Source organism: Eretmochelys imbricata, chromosome 16 (genome assembly GCF_965152235.1).
Source record: "Eretmochelys imbricata isolate rEreImb1 chromosome 16, rEreImb1.hap1, whole genome shotgun sequence".
In the NCBI taxonomy this organism is placed as follows: domain Eukaryota; kingdom Metazoa; phylum Chordata; order Testudines; family Cheloniidae; genus Eretmochelys; species Eretmochelys imbricata.
In genome coordinates, this window is record NC_135587.1 from 19960760 (window position 1) to 19981044 (window position 20285).

At 42.4% G+C, this 20285-nt stretch overlaps 1 protein-coding gene across 1 annotated transcript in view; it reads left to right on the forward strand.

Moving 5' to 3' along the window:
• The window catches only part of COL5A1 (collagen type V alpha 1 chain), a 244255-nt gene that overhangs the window by 40632 nt on the left and 183338 nt on the right, over positions 1-20285 (forward strand). Inside the window, exon 2 of the mRNA XM_077835961.1 lies at positions 15552-15719. Within this exon, the coding sequence (XP_077692087.1) occupies positions 15552-15719 (168 nt within the window). The remainder of the gene's footprint in view (positions 1-15551; positions 15720-20285) is intronic.

A 20285-nucleotide genomic window follows, 5' to 3' on the forward strand; every position in this document is an offset into this window, starting at 1 on the left:
AGCTTGAAATCTTGATTCTTTCACCAACAGAAGTTGGTCCAACACCTATGGCTGAGGATGACCTACCTAGGGGTATGGTGTTAAACAGATTTTAACATCCTTTCAGTTTTAATAATCTCAGGTTCTATGAGTAACAGTTAAGGAAAAACAACCATATTTAAAATACTTGAATTTTATCCTCACCGTCTCCCTTTAAGGCAAGGAGGTGACTGTCATGTTAAATATCCCTTTGTATCTACAAATCCACAAATCACACCCAAATCTACCTCCAAACACCAGTACTCCCACAAAATTTTTTTGAAATCCTAAATGGGCTCAGGAGCCATCTGAGATGAGATCCCCAGCTCCGTCTAAACTGGGCCTTTAACCAAGTGAACTGAACCGTTTTAAAAGTTGGTTTAAACATGTTTCCCCCCCCCCCCCCCAATTCATTTTAAACACCATTCAGCCAGCTTGAATGGTGTTTAAAAAGAGTTCAGAAACTGAATGCCAGAATCTCAGCTGGTTGAAATCCCCCTAAGTCCTTTGAAGTCAAAGGAGAGATGCTAATTTGCACCAGTCGAGAATCTGGCCCCAGGTCCTGGCCTACAGCATACCATAGCATGGCTGGTTACATATTGCTTGGTCAAATTGTATTTAAGATAAGTTTTAGAGGTCCATTGTAGAGTAAGCTAGAGAGAGATCCACTCCACCTAAATACCTGAGCTAGCTGTGTGGGGAAGCAGCATTGTCCCAGCAACTCTAAACTGCATTGGGACGTGCCAGTGTTGGAAGCCAGCTAGAGCCATAAATGTCATGCTGATCCAGGCGTGCATGATCCAAATGGCTGGGAAATAAAAAAAGACACCAATGGGGAAAGAAAAACAAATTGGTCCCCCAGTCTTGGCTTGTTGAATAGTACACCAGGCAGTAATTTTAGACAGGTTGGCTTTCCATTCAAAACGGAGCTAGGCCAGGCCGTGGGCAGAATGGTATGCGAAGCGTCTCCTCCGGTGCTGTGGAGACGATCAGCAGAGGCAAAGACGGGGATTGCAAAGCGGTTGATTCATCTTGTTCTTTTGACCTTGCTGACAGAACATGGCCCCAGATGGAATCCCTTACCACTGACCAGTGTCCCTAGGGAACGTTCTGGGAGACACTCAGCCTGAGGCAGGGCGGGGGTATGTACAGCTGGGAAAGCTTGCTACAGTCCTGCCTTAAAAGGACTTGTGTTTCCCTGTGCCTTCGCCAAACGGATGTGGTTTTGTCAGGAGCCTGGCTGAAAGCAAAAAGCCATGTTAGGGCCCCATCCTCTGAGCACCCAGGGAAGTCAGTGGCAAAAGTCTAGCTGATTGCAGTGGGAGCAGGATCGGGTAGGTAATGAGCAGTAGGGGAAGGATGCTTGTTGTGTGATTATTGTGACCTCGTATCTTCGATGATGCTCACTTTTGTGATTCTCTGTCTCTGCAATGTTCCTGGGAAGGGCTGTGCATGGCCCCTGAGGGAGGTGCCTCAATGTGGAATGTGCTCCAGCCCTTACTCAGGGCTCAGACGCTCTGCTTGCGTGTCATTTGCGTGTCCCTCGTCCCATGGGATTGGGCCTGTGAGAGCAGGGACAGGAAGCACCTTTGGGATGATGCAGGCGATCCTTCAAGCTTGACTTGTCGTATAATGAATTGCTTTGTTCACAGGGGGAATATTTGGGATTTTTAAAAATCCCACAAGGGATGATATGACTCAGTGGAGAAACATTCGGTCCAGCTGACATAAATCAGCATAGCACTGTTGAAGCCAATGGAGCTGAGCTGATTTGCACCAGCTGAGGATCTGGCCCTTCAGAGCTTGGGGTTGTTATATGGCTTCCCAGGAGGGGAGAGTATTTAAGTGTCTTGATAACAGGGTGCAAAACTCCCCAGCTTTACTGAGTCCCCTTTTTCGTTGGCTAAATGGATCACTGAGTTCATCCAGCTGGTGGAATTCTGAGTAATTCCAAATGGCCCCTGCAATAACTCATAACATGGTCCACCCGAGGGCAGTCTTACTGTCTTACAAAGATAAGGGAACAGTTGCAGTCTGTTGAGGAGCTTATTTATTTATTTTCTCTATTGTGATTTAGCAGCTTCTGTCACCTCATTTGGTTGACCTTGAAACTGGAATTATTGAAGAAAAGTGGTTCAGAATCGGGCTGGGGTGCTGGGTTGTTTAACTAGTTGCTTGAGAGCGAGTGAATATAGCAATCCCATGGGTATGAGTGAGTCTACAGGCTCCAGATAAGTCCTTAACTAGAGAGCCAAATTCAACCTTGGTGCAAGGAGAAGCATTTACATTCAATGGAAGTTGTATCCAAAAACACCAGGGTTGCATTTGTCCTCTCTGTCTGCTTAGGTACTTACGTGGATCTCAGAACTGTGATATCTGGCTAATGATCATGGGATTTAAGTCATTTCCCCTCCAATCTAAGGCATCTGTTTAAACACATAAGCATTTAGCTAGAGAGTGCCAAATCCAAGCCTGGTGTAGAAGAGTATTGAATTCAAACGCTCCTGCTTACTCCACGTCTGGATTTGGTCCTGTCCCTTTGAATCATGGTAATAATGGAGGCAGTGAACTACATCTGCGAATGTGAGGAAAGAATTTGGTGTTTATTAACTCAGTGCTAAACAGACAAGCTTTTAAAAGTAATCCCCCCTTAAAAAAAAGAAGGGAAAAAGAAAGAAAGGGAGAGGGGCAAGGGAGTCCATTCCTTTGACGTTGCTCTGGCTGTTTGATTTCTTTAGCCAGTTTCCGCGCAGAGCTGTAAGGTATTCAGCATGTTGCCCTGACAGTAGCTTTGTCAGTGAACAGGAATTTTAGCTTGAATCTTCCCCTGCAGGGGAACAGGCATGCAGATCTCTCCCTTTCTTAAAAAAAACAACCACCTGGTGGATTGACCTCATCTGATCAGGCCAGTACTTCAAAGAGAGTTCCATTATGGGGGAGATTCCAACTCTTTCCCCCTCCCTTGTGACTGACAGCCCATTGGGCTGTAGATGTGGGAGAGTCCCACTCTGGAGTCCCTTTCTGAGGGCACATGCCCCTGCTGATGCGTACCAGATTTGGAGGAGAATGCTGAGTGCCAGCTGGCTGGTCCTGTATCTTGACCCGCTGTGATGTCGCACTACAAGCAGTCTTGTCTGGACAATTTTTAAGCACTTTTTCCTTTTAAAATAAATAAAAACACCTCTTTCATCTGTCCACGTGAAGAAATTCTCTCTCTGCGTTCAGACTGAACTGTGGCCCCCTTCCCGTCTCCTTGAAGAGACATGAAAGCAAAACTGAACTGTACAGTGCATAATGTCTTTCATGCAGAATAAAAACTTTGAGGAATAAAAGTGAATAATAATACTTTGCACCTGTCATCGGAGGACCTCAAAGGGCCTCACAAATACTAATAAAGTAGCCGTCACAACACTCCTGGGGGGAGGGGGCGGTATCCTTTATTTTTAAAGATGAATGAACTGAGAAACAGACACGTTATAGCTGCTGAGGATGTGGCTCTTAAACAGGTACAGCTCCACTGAAGTAAGAGGAGCTGCATCCATGTATATTAGCTGAATACCTGGCTCTAAGTGACTTGTATAAAGTCACGTAGTGAATCAGTAGCAAAGCCATGTCTCAGAGCCATATCTCTTATGGCTGAATTCTGAACTCAGTTCTGATGAAAATCTGGAGCAACATCATTGAAATCAAAGGACTTTGAATTTATACTGGTGTAACTGGAATCATAATCTGGCCCTTCGTTTCCTGTTTCCCCCCAAGTCCCTGCTTTAAATGACACATGCAAAACGTTAATTTCTCTGTCCCACAGCTATTTGTTATGATTTAGGAGGCATCTGCAAAGGAGAAAAGATGTGTCTCCAAATAAGATCTGAAATGAGATGGAGAGCTGCTGAGGCAGAGAGACAGAGGAAAGCTGTTCCAGATGATACAAATATGAGTATATGCTTCCAAGCATAGCAACATCACACTTAGCAAACTGTTGGAACAGTGGGCTGGGAGACCTAGATTATTTTCCTTACTTTGCCACTGACTCACTAAGTAACCTTGGGCAAGTCACCTAACCTCTCTGTACTTGTTCTCCCTATCTGTAAAATGGGAGTAATAATGCTTAGCCACCTTTCTAAAGCTTGAGACACTTGGATGGAAGGAGCTATATAAATTCAAAGTAATTCTTCTTTCTTCTTCTTTACTATCATTTATTATTATTATTATTTACGATGATAAAGTCAGTCCCAGAGACATTTTTTTTGGATATCCTGCAGCTGTTGGAAAGTAAAGGACGCCTTGGTCTAGGCTGAGCATTGTTTCTCAATCTCTACAGTTTGGTGACCCGTTATTTGAAAACAACATTTTTCACGACCCCTTGATATTTACTGTAAAAAGTAAGAGTGAAAAATGTCTCGACACTAAGCCTATATAATTGATTTGGGTGTGTTTTTTGAGGGGCTGACAGCATACTTGACCTTGAAAGGTAAAGATGTGCGGGGAGTGATGGGGGGGGGGGGGGGTGAAATGATCTTCTTTAGATTGTAATAAAATTTTCAATGCCCCATGACTCCGGCGTCTCTCCGATTGCCTTTAATGACCGCCCCCCGCCCCCGGGATCATAACCCACTGGCTGAGAAACACTTGTCTGGAACTTTCAGGCAAGGATTCAGGTTGGAACAGACCAGAACTCCACCCTCTCATGCCTCTGTGGGTTTCTTTTTAACTGTTTGGAAAAACAAAGCTCTGTTTCATTCTTTGGTTGGCATGTGTTTAAAATGCACAGGTTAGTCCTGGAAATAACCCACACTAGATGCCATCAAACAGTGCAGAACGAACGATCTGCATACATTAGAATCAGAATGGTATTAAATGAGAGATGAGAATTTTAGGAAGGCCAAGATTTCATGGGTGTTCCCAATGGACTCCCCCTCTCTTCCAAAAAAAACCCCAACCAAAACCCAACAACAAAGTATAGTTGGCATTAATTGGCAACGTGGCTGGCAAACTCAGCTGAAAGACTGGGACAGAAGACTGAACTGTCCCATGAACCAGACAGATAGTCCTTCCAGGCCAGCCCTGAAGGTAGGCAGCAGGGCACTGCAAGCTTGTCCTGTTGCTTTCATTACTGCAAATGTTTTTAAACAGATGGCTTTGATCTCCCAGAATGTCAAGCCAGCACCTTTCACAATCAATGAAATGAACTCGACAGTTTATAAGTGCACACTGGGATAGGTTTTCCAGATGTGTCCCTTTTTTTTAAACAGAAATATAGTTTGTCTTTTACTAAACACTCCCTGTGTGCCCTGTTCGTAAGCAGCTAGCGTCTCAGCGTGGGTAAATTGCTAGTAGCTGTGAGTACTCAGGGAATCCCAGTGAGAGTCTCAGCTCTTCTCTGTTGCTAAATGGGCACTGTTTTATTTCAGAAATTAAACTAGCCTGAAATTATTTTAAGAGTTCCTTATAGAACTGAGACTGTTTAGATGCAGGTCATGATTGTGGTATTGCCAGCTCTTGTGATTGTATCCCGAGTCTCATGACATTTGGTGTTTTTTCTTAAAGCCCCTGCTCCTGGAGTCATGTGCTCATCTCAGCTTTCATTAAAAAAGAAAAAGTAACTTTGTAGCCCTCATGGATGGAGAAAAGTTTGAAAATGTGACCCCTAAAAGTTCAAGAAGGCAAATAAACCGCCCAGAATGCATTACTATGGGCTTAAAAATCCTGGGATTTAAAAATAATCTCAGGATTGTTTGGGGGATTCATGATTTTTGAGCACCTGGGGTTGGCCTTACTGGTATTGTATGCTGCTGCAGTGCAGTTTATACAGGAAAACTGATTCATAGGGGTGACTACAGGTAGGGTTTGAGTGGAAAACAAGGAAAAGGAAAAAGCCAGTGCCAGTAAATGGCACCATGTAAAGCAACGAAAAAGCAACTGGAAATTACGTCAATCAGTAGCATCTCAGAGCGACAATAATTTAAGTGTTAAATTCAGTCATGAGTCTCAGATATAATTGCTTTCCTTGGGGGATAGGCATCTGGGGGCATCATGTATCTGAATTCAATGCCTAGAAAAATAAAGGGAGAGAGAATTGTATACTGGTTTGTTACTGGTAGATTTGTCATTTTTCAGACAGTGGACTCAGCTCCCTATAAGTAGTTTATAAGTGATTTATGTGTTCTAGCACTTGGTAAAAAGGCCCGTCAAAGTTCATAGCTTTAAGTAATAACAAATATTACAGGTAAAAATATTGTTTGCTGGGAGTTTCAAAGGGCTCTAGGGCCCATCTCCCACTGAATTTCAATAGAGTTTAACTCCCATAGTGTCCTGTGAAAATTACATTTACCTCTGTTTCCAAACTGATTCTGATTTGCTAATCTCACTTTCTCCAGCTATTGGCTACAGGCACTGCAGTGTTGATGGTCAGAGACACAAAAAGAACTGGGAAATGTCCATGCAAATTTGGGCTTGATGGGATGACATTTCTTAGTGGAAACACCAGTTTTAGAGAGCATACAAATACCAAAAAATGCCACACAGTTTCCTCAAATGCAGTGAGAAGAGGGATTATTACAAGCGAAATGGGGCATAAGATAAGATGCTTCCACAAATAAAGACATAAATCGGACAGTCCAGTTCTGATCTCAGTTAGACTAATATAAATCAGGAGTGCTCTCACTGATGTATGGGAGATCAGGACCATGCCTAGAGAGAGAGCTGTGTCTAGCTGAGATGGGTGGATGAAATTAGAATCTGTGAGCTCATTCAGGCTTCCCCCCGAACTTGAACTGAACCTGTTTTGAGAACCAACATGCATTTCAATGACTATTTACCCCTATTATTTTTCATGTACACAAACGGCAATTGTGCTTCTAGGCTGTGTCTGGGCCCAAAAAGTTTGGTGGAAGAGGGGAAACTGTAAAGGTGTCCTAGGATTAGGAAGGTCTTTTCTCTCAAGATTTCCAGCACAGATTTGCAGGGACCCAAGAGAGCTGGATAGATTGGATGAGCATCCAGACTGTGTGGTCATTAGCTAAACCTAGACTGCAGATCACTAGCGTCTATGTCTCTCGCGATAAATGAGCAGCGATGAAAGCCATTGGATCAAATCTTGAAGTCCTAACACAGCTTTTCCTCAGTTCTTACTTCGGCAAAGCTCCCACTGACTTCAAATCTAAATGTACTGATTTTTAGATTGTAAGCTGCCTGGGGCAAGAACTGTCTTTTTGTTCTGTGTATGTATAGCACCTGGCACAAAGAAGTCAGTGACTGGGGCTCCTAAGTGCTACTGCAATAGAAATAAATAATAATAATTTCCTAGGTTCAGGCTCAGAGTAGAATCATCAGCATTTAATTTATTGTTAATATCTTACTCCTTGTCCCCTTGTTACATGCACAGGCCTGCAATTATCTGAGCTCAGCTAGGTGTGTGCAGCTAACTGAATGGCATTCACTGTCATAGCTAAACCAGGGTTCTGTTAGAGTTTTAGTCTATATTTTGCTCCTTGACTTCCAATGTGTAATGCCAATGAAAAAATCCCTTGTTATTGCATATGTCCAGAAGGATCAGAATTACATTTTCCCTGCCTAAAATTATATTTACAGTACAGTCAAGGAGGGGGAAAGGTTGGTATTAACAACCCAAATGTGTTGGGCATGGTGTTTACATCCAGTCGTGTGAATTCATAATGTTCCAATTTTCACCTTCAGACTTCTAATGATACTTTGGTTTCCTTTATAGTTCATTATAGGCTCTTTTGTGATCAGCCTTGAAGCACCGCTACCAAGTTGCATCTGGTGGTTTTGCAGTATTACAGGGGATTACTGTCCACCAGGGGTGGGGCAGGTAATGCAAACCGCTTGCATTTTGGCTGGAGTCTGTGTTCCGACCACCGGCCCAGAAGTCAAAGGACTCCGCTCCCATAATGTTTGGCATCAACACTGCTTGATTTTCTTAAATAATCTTGTTTAAAAGGGCATTGTGTGCATTTGTGTGTCTGCAGCCCGAAGAGTGGATTTAACTAATTTAATAGTAGCTCCTTCTAACCCCAGGTTTAGCAGGTAATTAACTCAGGAAGGTTGGCCTTGTGGTTAAGGCCCTGGCCTGGGACCTGGGAAAGTTGTTTTATTCCTACCTCTGTCACAGTGTGAACCTGGGCAAGTCACGCAGTCTCTCTTTGCCTGATTTCCCCACAGGTAAAAATAGGGAAATAATACGTCCTTTGTCTGCCCCCTCTAGAAGCTCTTTGGTGCGGGACTGTCTCTACAGCATCTTGTACAATGGGGCCCTGATCTCAGCTGGACCCTGAAAGACGCTACCATAATACAAAGTAATAATTATAACAATAAGAAAAGGAGCACTTGTGGCACCTTAGAGACTAACCAATTTATCTGAGCATGAGCTTTCGTGAGCTATAGCTCGCTTCATCGGATGCATCTTCTCTCATTCACGCCTGTTTTTAAACCAAAGCCAGTGTAACTCCCTCAGCATTCAGTAGCGTTACTCCTGATTTACACTGATTTAAGAGCGCAAAGAAGCTGGATATATTTCTGCTCTTTGAATCCTCTTGCCTGATCTGGGTATGTTTACCGCCCTTTTAAAGTACTTGTGAAACGGGTAGATTTTAGGACCAAAGCTCGGTTGTCAGTTTTGTTGGCCAGTCTTGCTGCATCTTGATGGAAAGGATGATCTTGTGTTTAATGTTGCATAGTAATGTTATTCATGAAGAAGCAAGCAAAAAAAAAGAGACCATTTAGAAGACAGTAGCTAATTCACTTCGAAAATCAAGGCCAATCTCAGTGCCACAAACATAAGAAATACACTATCAAGTCAGTTTTGATTCAGTCCAGTCACCATCCTTCTGCCTCTGGTTCCATCGCAGATTTTGCCATGCTTCTGGGTTTCTCAGTTTTGTTTACAGTGGGCCCCAAAAGCCCAGTGAAATAAAATTATTGGTTCGCTGATGTTGAAGGACGCTGTGTCTGGGTGAAAATCACCCCTGTGCAGAGAGGTAGCATTAGGCTTATATAAGCCTTATATCAAGGGATTAAGTGACATGCAAGTGGTCCATAGGCCCTTGTGCTGCCCCTCAACATGGCATGAATTTCGTCCTCTGTGTGCTGTTTTCAGATATTAGAACCAAGAACAAAGTGAACTGCAACAGAATTGCATTGAGTGATATGGTTCCAATCACCATACATCTCTGGACCCTGGTGTAACTATTGGAGTCAGTGGAATTACACCAAAGGTGATTTTGTTCCATTATTTTTAGTCACACCATGTACTTTGAACCTGAAAATACAATGGGTAACTTTTTTTCTCTTTTCACTGACTCCTTCTGCATGGTGCAAAACACCCTCACGCTGTTGTTTGTAATAAAAAGACAAGATATTAAAAAATAAAATAAATCAGTTTGTTTCTAAGAGCGGAGTAGTGCTATCCTAGGAATAGTTCTGACCTTTCATATTTAATATTGCTCAGTCTTGCCCCTTTAATATTTTTTTAACTCCTATGGAGAGACAGTATCTTCATTACAGGAAGATCATAGGATCATAGATCTCTGGCCCATCAGCAGGGATCCCAGACCTGGCACCAAAATGATTTCCCCTGGTGCCCACATGAATTGTGAAGGATCCACCTCTCCCCTATGGCCAGCAATTCCACATAGTAACTCAGACCCCCAAACTAATAAGGTTTCACCAGAAATAGAAGATCATAGGTGCCCATTATGGGTTCTGCTGCCTCTCTTACATAGTAACCTAGGGAACAAAGATAGTGTACAGTGACATCCTTAGGAAGCTACCTAGGATGTAAGATGGTACCGTAGGCTTTATGGGTGCAAGGAGAGGCATGTTTAAACCATACAGTAATTCTTGTAAGAGTCTTCGTCCTATATAGGAAATATGCCCTACTAAAAGATCATGGGCTTGATTTTACCTTTGGTGTTGGTGCAGGTACTCTCTGTCGCTCAATTTATATACAGCATCTAGTACAATGGAGGTCTTCATCTTGGTTGGAGTCTTACTTCTGTAACACACATAATAACACAATAATGTAGAGCTCATTAACTACTGGGGTACTTTGACGTTCTCATCGAATGATGAACAGATGCCTGTCTATAGTTAATTCATCCCAGAATGGTGGTATTCAACAATCAGTCAAAGGGAATTTTCATGGTCCCTGTTTCAAAGGAAATCCATTTTTGATTAGCATGTTAAAGGCACATGTCATGTTTAACTTGGACGGTGCCCATTGCCTTGCTTTCTTGTTATATTTAATTTTATCTAGTAATGGTCCAGATATCCTTGAATGCCTTCCAGCTGATGAAAAATCATGTCGGTGCGTGCACTCCTAGCAAATAGGCCGCAAGCATGAACTTTTGATGAAAGCAATCGTGATGGCTGGTTATAGAACCTTTCATTTACTCCAGACACCGCTTCTCGTTGGTAGTGTCATTTTTAAAGGCAATTGAAAGGAAGGATGGTCTTATGGTTAAAGTTCTGGACTGGGAGATCTGAGTGCTAAAGACTCCTTGTACAACCTTGGCAAGTCACTTCATTTTCCATGTCCGTCCCCCAACTGTGAAGTGGGCTTAATCCTGCCTTTTTCTCACCCTTGGTCTGTCTTGTCTACTTCAACTGGAATCTTTTTGAGGAGGGTCTGCTTCTCCCTATGGGTCTGTACCATGCCTGGAGCATTGCAGCCACTGGAAGCTCCTTTAACAACCCATAGCATTAGCAAGAATGATTGGTGCAATGTTCTCTGGCACAGCAAGTCTCCTTCACAATTTATATGCATAATGATTGGCACTTAGGGCCTTGCAAACATAAATGATTTGAGCCTCACAACAGCCTTTTGAGGCAGGTCAGTTTTAGCATCTCCATTTTACAGATGAGGATAGAAAAGTAGATATTGATCTGAGCCAATCACCTTTTTGTGCACACTGGAGAACCTGATATGCTATATTCAAACCCTGGGATTGCCACATATGAGTCCCTTTGAAAATGTACACAGCGGGGAAAAGGTGTTAATTGTCAGTTTTGCACTTTCCATTTGCCGTAATATTCAAGTCACCAAACTGGCTGATATATCACAGAAATCAGTGTTACTTGAAACGTTGGTTGCTGTTTGATTAAGAAATGACTGCAGACTGAATCGTTCCTAGCAGGAAACCAATCAACTTAGGTCAGTGGATTAATTAAAAAATCACAGTGGAAACCTTCTGTTTCCAGTTCGGCTCCTGGAGATGACTTGTTCTCATTGGAGGTAATGGCACCTTTTAAAGATATTTACACTTCCTCCAGATGGCCTTTTAGAGTATCCATTATTTTGCAGCTATTTCATATCTGTTGCGGATGATATATCAGCCCCTCTGCTGCTGTCTTTCCTGGGCAGCGCAGCACACAAATTGTTTTCCCTAGTCAGTCTGGGAAGTTAGTAAAGAAGCAGAAAGAGCCACAGGGTATGTCTGGGTGTCCAGCAGCCTCAAAAAAGAATCCACTTTGTATTCATTACAGCCAAGTGCTACCTCTTCTCTACTGCAAGGAACATTACACAGCGTAGATGTGCTTTTCTGTGGTGGTTTTTTTTTTTTTTTTAGGCTCTTCTCTTTTACATCCTCAAAAATACTAGGAACTCATGGATGGTTCAGAATATTTCTGGGCTTAATGAAGATGGTCCCCTAATGGTAAATGTCAGTATTCTGAAACAGTGTAAGGTGCCTCCCACCATTGCTCATCCCTCGGTCTAATTTAGGCATTTTGTTGAGTACTCCTCAGAGTTTTATCTAGATGCTTTCATGGCATTCCAGGCTTGGATACAGCAGAAACTGGTGGAATAATATTTTCAGGTGGTGAAAACCCTGAAAAGGGTTTTTTTTTCTAGTGTACTGTACATTAAGGGTCTATTTGTCAGTAGTTTTATTCAGAATTAATAAATGATTACTAGATATTAACAAGCATACTACAGGCAGGAGTAGGGTGTGTTATACAGATGGGTATAAGCACATCAGTAGAGAAGGTGTTATAGACTGATAGATAAAGTTGGTGTTATAGGCTACCTGTATGTTATAAGCAACTGGTTGGACTCTATAAATCTATAACAGTTGATAAAATGATTTTTGAAAATGTAATCATGAATTAACCCTTTATAAATGACTTATAAATGTAAGCTTCAAATAATATGTGATTTCCACCCAACCCCCTGTAATTTATTTATTTCTGAAAGGAGGAAGAGGGTGTGGGGGTTTTCTATTTATTTGTCATTTTCATCTTGTGTACTGCTCTGAAGCATGGACATAATTTATATGTATAACCTCTGATACCAGAAACATGGGGGTCTAATTTCTGTCTGGGAATGAAAAAATTATTTAACAATTTATGTAGTCTGTAAGTATTAGCTTATCTTATTCATTCATAACTGGTATATGTTCCATTTAAAAGACTTCTTTGTCAATCTCTTATCATTTATCTGTGTATTTATTTTGTTCAAATTCTCAAAGTGGTAACCACAGATTATAAAATAGGCTTGATCTTGGTATAAGGTGCGTTTTTTTTCTCTCTCTCTCTCTCCCTCCCTTTTCCCCCCTTTGAAAGTATTTCCCATACTTTATTTCTCCGTGTCTCTAATGTTGGGAGATCTGTCTTCTTCCAGAGAAGGAGCTATCGCACATCAGGCTGCTGGTAGTAATTGTATTATCATTGGATCCTTCCCTGAGCTGATAACAAGTTGGCACTCTTAGCCACATATATCACACTGCAACACTGTTTCAAAATGTCTGTGGAAGCTGGGTGCCAGTTTGCTAGAGGTCATTGCTTAAGATGTCAATATCAAGCGAGCTAGCTGATATTTGGTTGCGTCCTTGAGGGTTGAATAAAATATTTCCTCTGGGAAAATAATTTGCTATGAGAATAAAATTGAAATATACTGTCTTGGCAAGGCTAAATAAGGCTGTCAAGCAGAGATTGCTCTGGGTATTGCCAAATCTTTGCTGAGGTGGGTGGTTCATCTTTTTGACAGCTCTTGGCTCAGAGTATTGGGTCAAAATTCACGACAATTTATTGTAAATGTTTATGGTCTGTTTTGGTGAATCCAGTTTGCTTTGGAAATGCCATCTGTGCTGCTGATGGGAAACATGCCGGATTAGCCAGTTAATGGTATGCGCCAGGCATGCTATGTCACTGGTGTTTTAGAGATTTAACATCTGGATGCAAACTGACCCCCAATTAGCAAGGACTGATAACTCTGAGTGTAATATAGAATCCTTCCATTAGCGATTTTTTTCAAGATTTTTAGCTAAAGCAAATGCTAAGAAGGATGTGATCCTAATGAGATATGGTAAAAAGGCCTGCTGGGGCCTTACACCTTTTGCTTCATGTTGTTAGCAGGAATGATTCCATTGCTTATTCTGATGCATTATTGCACACAAGACTATAGGCAGTGAATTCCACTGAAGATTGTGCTCCAGACTGTTTTATCTGGAAATGAGAAAGCCTTTATCCCACTGTCGTTTATGCTTTTTGTGCAGTATGCACACCTGCTGCAGTCTGCCTTCCCTGCCTGAACTGCATAGCTTTCTCTGAATTCACAATTGAAGTGGCAGGCTCCATGCTGGGGGAGAGAAGCAAGAAATGAGCTTTTCCAGCATAGACAGTAATTGGACATTCCTTGTCTTGTAATGCTCAGGTCCTTTCTATTAATTACAATAATTGTATAATAGTAGCCAGAGGGGATTGATGTGCAGAGGTCAGGGCATGTCGTTACTGTAGGGCCTGTGGTGAGACCTGATTAAGAGAGCGAATTTTATGGTGTTCTTGACTTAAGTGTGTGGTCAGACACAAGGCTGAAATTCCATTGCCTTCAGACATCGAAAATGTTCACTATTGCTACTACTACTCAAAACCCACTGTCTGGAGGTTCGTTCGGAGCTGTACAAAGCATGGGACAGGATTTTCAAGAGCACTCAGCATTCGCCTGTCTGCTCTCATTGAAAGCAAGGAGAGTCATGCCATTGACTTCAGCTGGCGTGGAAGTAGGCTGGTGTTGTGCACATTTGAAATTTCCACCCGTTGTGCTTTCACTTTGCATTGCTTTCTGCAAGCCGTCTTTACTTGGCGGGGTTTTCATCCCTGAGTTTCTTTGAACCAAAGCTTGCAGTACACTTGTACACATAGAGGATTTTTATTAGCTTATAACAAAGGATCAAGAACCTGAGATTTGCTGCTGACGATACAGCGTGTCTTTTTCACCCTATAAAATCTAGACACACCTAACTCCTGGGTAAGGATTCTGGGTGATGTAGTCCAACAAGCATTTCTTGTACTATACTTAAAAAGACCACTAGAAGGTTGTCAAAACACTGTGTGCACATATTTCAGTTTTACAAAAGTTAACCAAAAACTTCATCTGAAACCAAGTTTTGCCTGACCTGACTAACTCAAAACCAAAAGCTTTGCAGGTCTGGACAAACCTGGCTTGAGTTTCAGGTTTCTTAACCTAATCTAAAACTCCATGAGTGTTGCCTGGTTTAAATTGTTACAGAAATGTGCACAGCTCCAGTGTCACAATTCTCGCTAAATGAACGTGATTGTGCTCAGTACAGTAGCACCTGTAGACGTTTTCAGGCTACATTTGCAAGACTATAGCAGGGTTCAAAAATAACTAGATAACTTCATGGAGGATAGGCCAATCAATGGCTATTAGCCAGGATGGGCAGGGATGGTGTCCCTGGCCTCTGTTTGCCAGAAGCTGGGAATGAGCGACCGGGAAAGGATCACTTGATGATGACCTGTTCTGTTCATTCCTTCTGGGGCACCTGGCATTGGCTGCTACCATCGGAAGACATGATACTGGCTAGGTGGACCTAGTGTGGCCAGTCCTATGCTGGTTTTGTTGGGTGCTAAGTCATAACAGTGGGAAGACAAATACATCATTCTAGGAGAGAGAGTGATGGCTGGAATCTCTGGGGGTCCCTGTGCTCTATCACTGGAGGGGAGGGCAGAGGTTTTGGCAAGGAGAGAGATGAACCAGAGAGGAGTTAGCCCTGGAGGGATGAGTCACTGAGTTGGACCAAGGCTGTGGAGACCACTCCAGGCATTTGGCATCCAGCTTCAAGCTGACATTGGGAGCGTCTGTCTCCAGATTTGAAGATGCACAGAATATGCATTTGAGTGATACCACAGACGTACAGTGCAGACAGCTCTTTAGGTTCTACAGTACCTGACCGGAACTCTTTTCTACCACGACCTGTTAATACACTGAAGCCTGATTATTGATAAGCCCATTATCCTAACTAGTGTGAATGTAGATGCTATTCTTATACATGCATAAGTGCCTAAACTATTCCTCTCTGCAGTGAATTAGCATCTCAAACCGGCAGCTTGTTATTCTAATTTTGCAGATAGCATTAGCAATGTATTTGCTATACAATTATTAGAAAAAAATCTGTTGTGGTTTAAAACGATTATTGATGATTAGTATTATTATAATGGATCTTTGCAAACACGGATACTTTTGCCTGCTAATTCTGGTTTCTCCTCTTTTCTTGCAGCTGAACCTGCAGATCTCTTGAAGGTATTAGATTTTCATAATTTGCCTGATGGTATCACTAAAACAACAGGTTTTTGCACAAGCAGAAGATCTTCAAAAGGTGCAGATGTTGCTTTTCGAGTAACAAAAGATGCTCAGCTCAGTGCACCAACAAAGCAGTTATATCCTGGTAAGTGTAACCTTTTGATTTGGGACTGCCTACAAAACTATCTGATCTTTTCCCCCACGTTCTGGAATTGCACTTGAAACAATGCATGTTTTTTTCATTTTGTGTGTGTTTGGAAGGGAAATAGTCTACTATTTTGGGGAGATACAGACTGTCTAATCATCTAATAATGTTAAAATAACTACGCTCATTTTTTCCTCACTTCATCTGAACAGGGGTGGTACATTATCCAGCGAACATGCAAACACGGGCTAATTACATCTGTTCCCATCTCCGTTAACAAGCTGGTGTTTCTCATTATCTCAGGGTGGTATCCAGTTGTGAATAGAGACTTGGAAGGTGCAAACATTAAATCAGAATACCCCCCCGTGAGTCCCAGTTCTTATTGGAAGAAATGTTTAAATTTTAATCAGAATCTTCTTATAGAAAGAAAACAGCATTACCCCCCATAAATCCAGTGAGTAGCAGGGTGCTTATTAAAAACCAGCTACACTTCTGACACATTTTAAATTTTGCATTAGGTGATGAAGCATTCATTACATTTCAAAAACAAAAATTTCTGTAATCTGAGAGCATGTGGTCTTTGCTTTAAAGAAAAATGGGCTAATGAATTAGGGCCGAAACTGTCTAGCTAAAGTACTTATATGGCCCAATTTCCTGTAGTATCTGAGTGCCTCACAGCCGTGAGTGTATTTATCCCCACAACACCCACACGAGTGAGGGAAGTGCTAGTATCCACATTCTACACATGGGAAATGGAGGCACAGAGAGAGCCAGTGCCTACAACTTCTTAAGTTCATATAGGAAGTCTGTGATGAATCAGGGAATTGAACTCATGTCTCCTGTGTCCGGGACGTGCATGGTACGCACAGTGGTTGGAGCAGGAGTCATGCCTGATGGTCAGAGCAAGAACTGGTAGCCAGGAGTTGGAGCCCAGGGTCAGAAGTGGAGTCAGAGGCCAGTTGTCAGAACCAAGGGTGAGTGCCAAAGTCAGTGGTCAGGAGTTGGAGCTCAGGGTCAGAACTGAGTTACGTGGAGTGACAAGGCAGGAGCAGGACTGGAACAAAGCTGGGAACAAGCAGGCACAGGAGTTATCACAGCCATGGGCAGATGCTTTGAGCAGCTGCTGAACTGGTGCTGGGCTTGAGAGTTGGTCTGCTGCCTCCTCCAACAAGTCAGGTGGGGTAGCCAATGGGGCAGCCTACTGCAAGCCAGCTGTGCTCCTCAGGTTGCCCAGAGACTGGCTTTGCTGCAGGTCCTGATTCCTGACATCCTGAGCCCCAGGCTAGCAGCCTAAGTGCTGGATCAGTCGTCTTCTGTATAGTGAAGCCTTTTCTCCGGTTTTACTGAGTCCTTACTCCGACCAAATTCTCATTCATGTCAGAGGTTGAATCTGGAATTGCCAGGGATCAGTTTAGCCCGCTGTGTTTATCTTGGCTTGTATAAAGGGTGTCATGTGGATTTCAGCGGCAGATGGGATAAATAGCAGCATGAACATTAACGCAATCATCCACTGAGAAATACATCTTCCTTGCATAAGGCCTAACAACGAGTAGGAGGCAGTGTGTCTGTGTGGGAGCATGCACATATGCAGTGGAATCCTTAATCCAAGGAGACCGATACATACATCCTTCAAAAAGTTTGTAAAAGATTTGATACAAAATCCACTAGCTAAATCAATGGCAACATGGGATGCCACTACCAGTCCTTTTAAATGAAGATGCTAGTTCTATCACACCCAATATTTCACTGGTCTAAATGCAAGCCATTCCTATTGGTGTGACTGTCACTCATGTCCTGTAGAGCTGGATTTGCTTGATAGCAAACTCTAAAATGATATTGGGAATTCTGTTATTATTCTCATATGACAGAATGCAGGGCTCACTGGTGAATAAGGGATTAACTGGAGTTTAACTTCCACCTTGTCTTGCACAAGAACTGGGGAGCAAAGAGTGCCTGGGTACCGGAAAGAGGGCAGAGGATGTCTTTTAGGGGTTGGAGTCTACACCCAGGGTCAGCAATGGGGAGCTGTTCTGTTTACCTAAGGTCTGATCCAAAACTCATTGTACTCAGTGGATCAGATCCTTATTGCTTCTATTAAGCTCTTGTTAAAAGAGAAACGCTATCCATTGATGAAAAGACCTTGCTGACTGCATCTGAGTTATTCCCCTTCGAACCTCACTGTAATCATTCCATCCGCTCATGCCTCTGTACTCCTGTCTTCATAACAATATTGTGGTGAGTGGCTGAATGTGGGGATATTGGCCTTGCCCTCTTTAATTGCTGTGGAACATATCCAGAAGTCCTTCACTCAGTTGCTACTTAGCTGTTACTGTTAGTGGAACGTTTTCCTGAATAAGGAATGAGTAAAAGCCAAAGAAGGGCTCTATGGATATTTTGGGACTTATCAGAATTTGATTTTTTTAAAAATAATTGGTGGATGTTTATTTTAAAGCATTTTTTCCAATTTGTGTTGACTTAAATTTTCAGAGTTGTAGGGCCAATGGGGACAGGGGGCGGGGAGGTCAGACCATAAATTATTTAATGAGAGTAGACATTGAAATTAAAAAAGTTAAAGCTGTATAATCATTAAAACACAATGTCAAAATATACAAAGTTAATATCCTTAAAACAAACCCTCATAAGTTCTCAAGCAGTATTTTTGTTACTTGGCCTATCTGTAAATTTCGATTATTGATGGAAATACTTTTTCATCGGTTTGCGTGTGTATGGTGGAATGGATGTTTATCGACATTTACTGATAAAATCTAATTCTTCCAAGCCTAAATATTTTCAAGCCAAGAAATGCAATGTCATCGCCAGTCTGGAATAATGTAAAATGTTTTCCCTAGCTGTGGACATTGTATCCAAGAGCCACATTCAAAGGACACTTTTCTAGTGTGCATAATAGCTTGCTCTAACCCCTGCACAGTGGGTTTTGGCTTTCATAGGTTTTCATGGTGTGCAATTCAAGTGGCACTTTCAGAGACTCTGGGCTTAAGCAGGTGGACGGGATCTTCTGGGCAGTGAATGCACATGGCCAATGCAGCAAAGGGCCTGTTAGTACAATTTTCTCTTGTCCTAAGGAGAGATTTTGATATCCTGGTGGAGTCCTTTATATTTCCCCACCACACTATAATTCTTTTCACCTACCATCCTCTCATTCTTGTTTTTCATCCACCATCCTTCTTAGCTGATAAGACCTGGAGGGTATTTCCTTGGCATCCACCAATGCAGCTCTTCAGTCACTTGAAGGGCTGGCTCCCACTCAAGGACATACTAACGTCCCCATCTCTCTCTCAAAAGGCTTCCTTTTGTCTGTTGCAGGGAAAGAGAGGTTAAGAACTGGGTCTCCTGGATACTGTTCCAGAGCACCATGACTCCATGCCAGCATCTTCCCTCTGATCTAGGAGTTGTCTCAAATCAGCCCCATAACTAGATATGACTTTAGGTGCCCCCAGCAAATGAGTGAGAGGAAATATAAAGATAATGAAGTAATTGTAGAGCAATTTACCATGGGAAATGAGGTTTTTGTGATTTCATGTTACTAAATGGGTGGGTGTGGGTAAAAACCTTTAAAACATAGCTTTCCCCTTCCGCTCTAAAGGGCTCTAGGCAAACAGGTAATATTTTGTGCTAATTAGAAGTTTGTGTTTTTTTAAGCCGGTAATTTTATGGGCTTTCCATTCTGCGTCTGTAGTTACAGCCAACAAAGCAGATTTATTTTTTAAAGTGCATTTGTGCTTTTAAACCCACAAGAGCGAGGAGATCTGCTGAGATGATCTTTCCCCAGCTCCCTAAATAAATTCTTCAACTTCCTTGCAAAACAATTTTTCTTCCAACCTCATGCGAGTGCAAGAAAGACAGAGGGAGACATAGTCTTTCAACAGCAGCAACAAAAATGCAGTAATTTGCATTCCTGTTGCAAACTTAACATTCTCTGCATTATTTGTGCACGTATATTTAAGGGTGAAACACCCTAGATGATAGCCAGGACATTTCCTCTAGGAGGAAAATGAACCACACCAGAAAAATCCAGGGTCCCCTCAGACGCACTAATAGCAAAGGATTAAATTGGGCCTTTAAAGAACCATTCTACTCTGAAAGGTGATGAGAGAAATGGTATCTTCTTATGCAACAGATCTGGTACTTGGGGGTATCCAGAGCTGGATCTGCTGATTTTGGCGACACAGAATAAGTTCGGCCTGCTTTTTAATCTGTTAAGCCCCACAGAGCCAGCAGGGCTAAGAGAAAGTGAGCAAGTGGAGGGAGGGCTAGCTCAGTTGGGGGGAGGGATAGCTCAGTGGTTTGAGCATTGGCCTGCGAAACCCAGGGTTTTGAGTTCAATCTTTGAGGGGTCCAGTTAGGGATCTGGGGCAGAAAATTGGGGATTGGTCCTATTTTGAGCAGGGGGTTGGACTAGATGACCTCCTGAGATCCCTTCCAATCCTGGTATTCTATGATTCCATGTTTTCCTTCCTTCCAGGTTAATCAGCAGAGTTCTTTACTAGGATCCAGTTAGTTACACCTCTGCAACCTCCTTGGGGAACTTCCCAGGTATCACCGAGG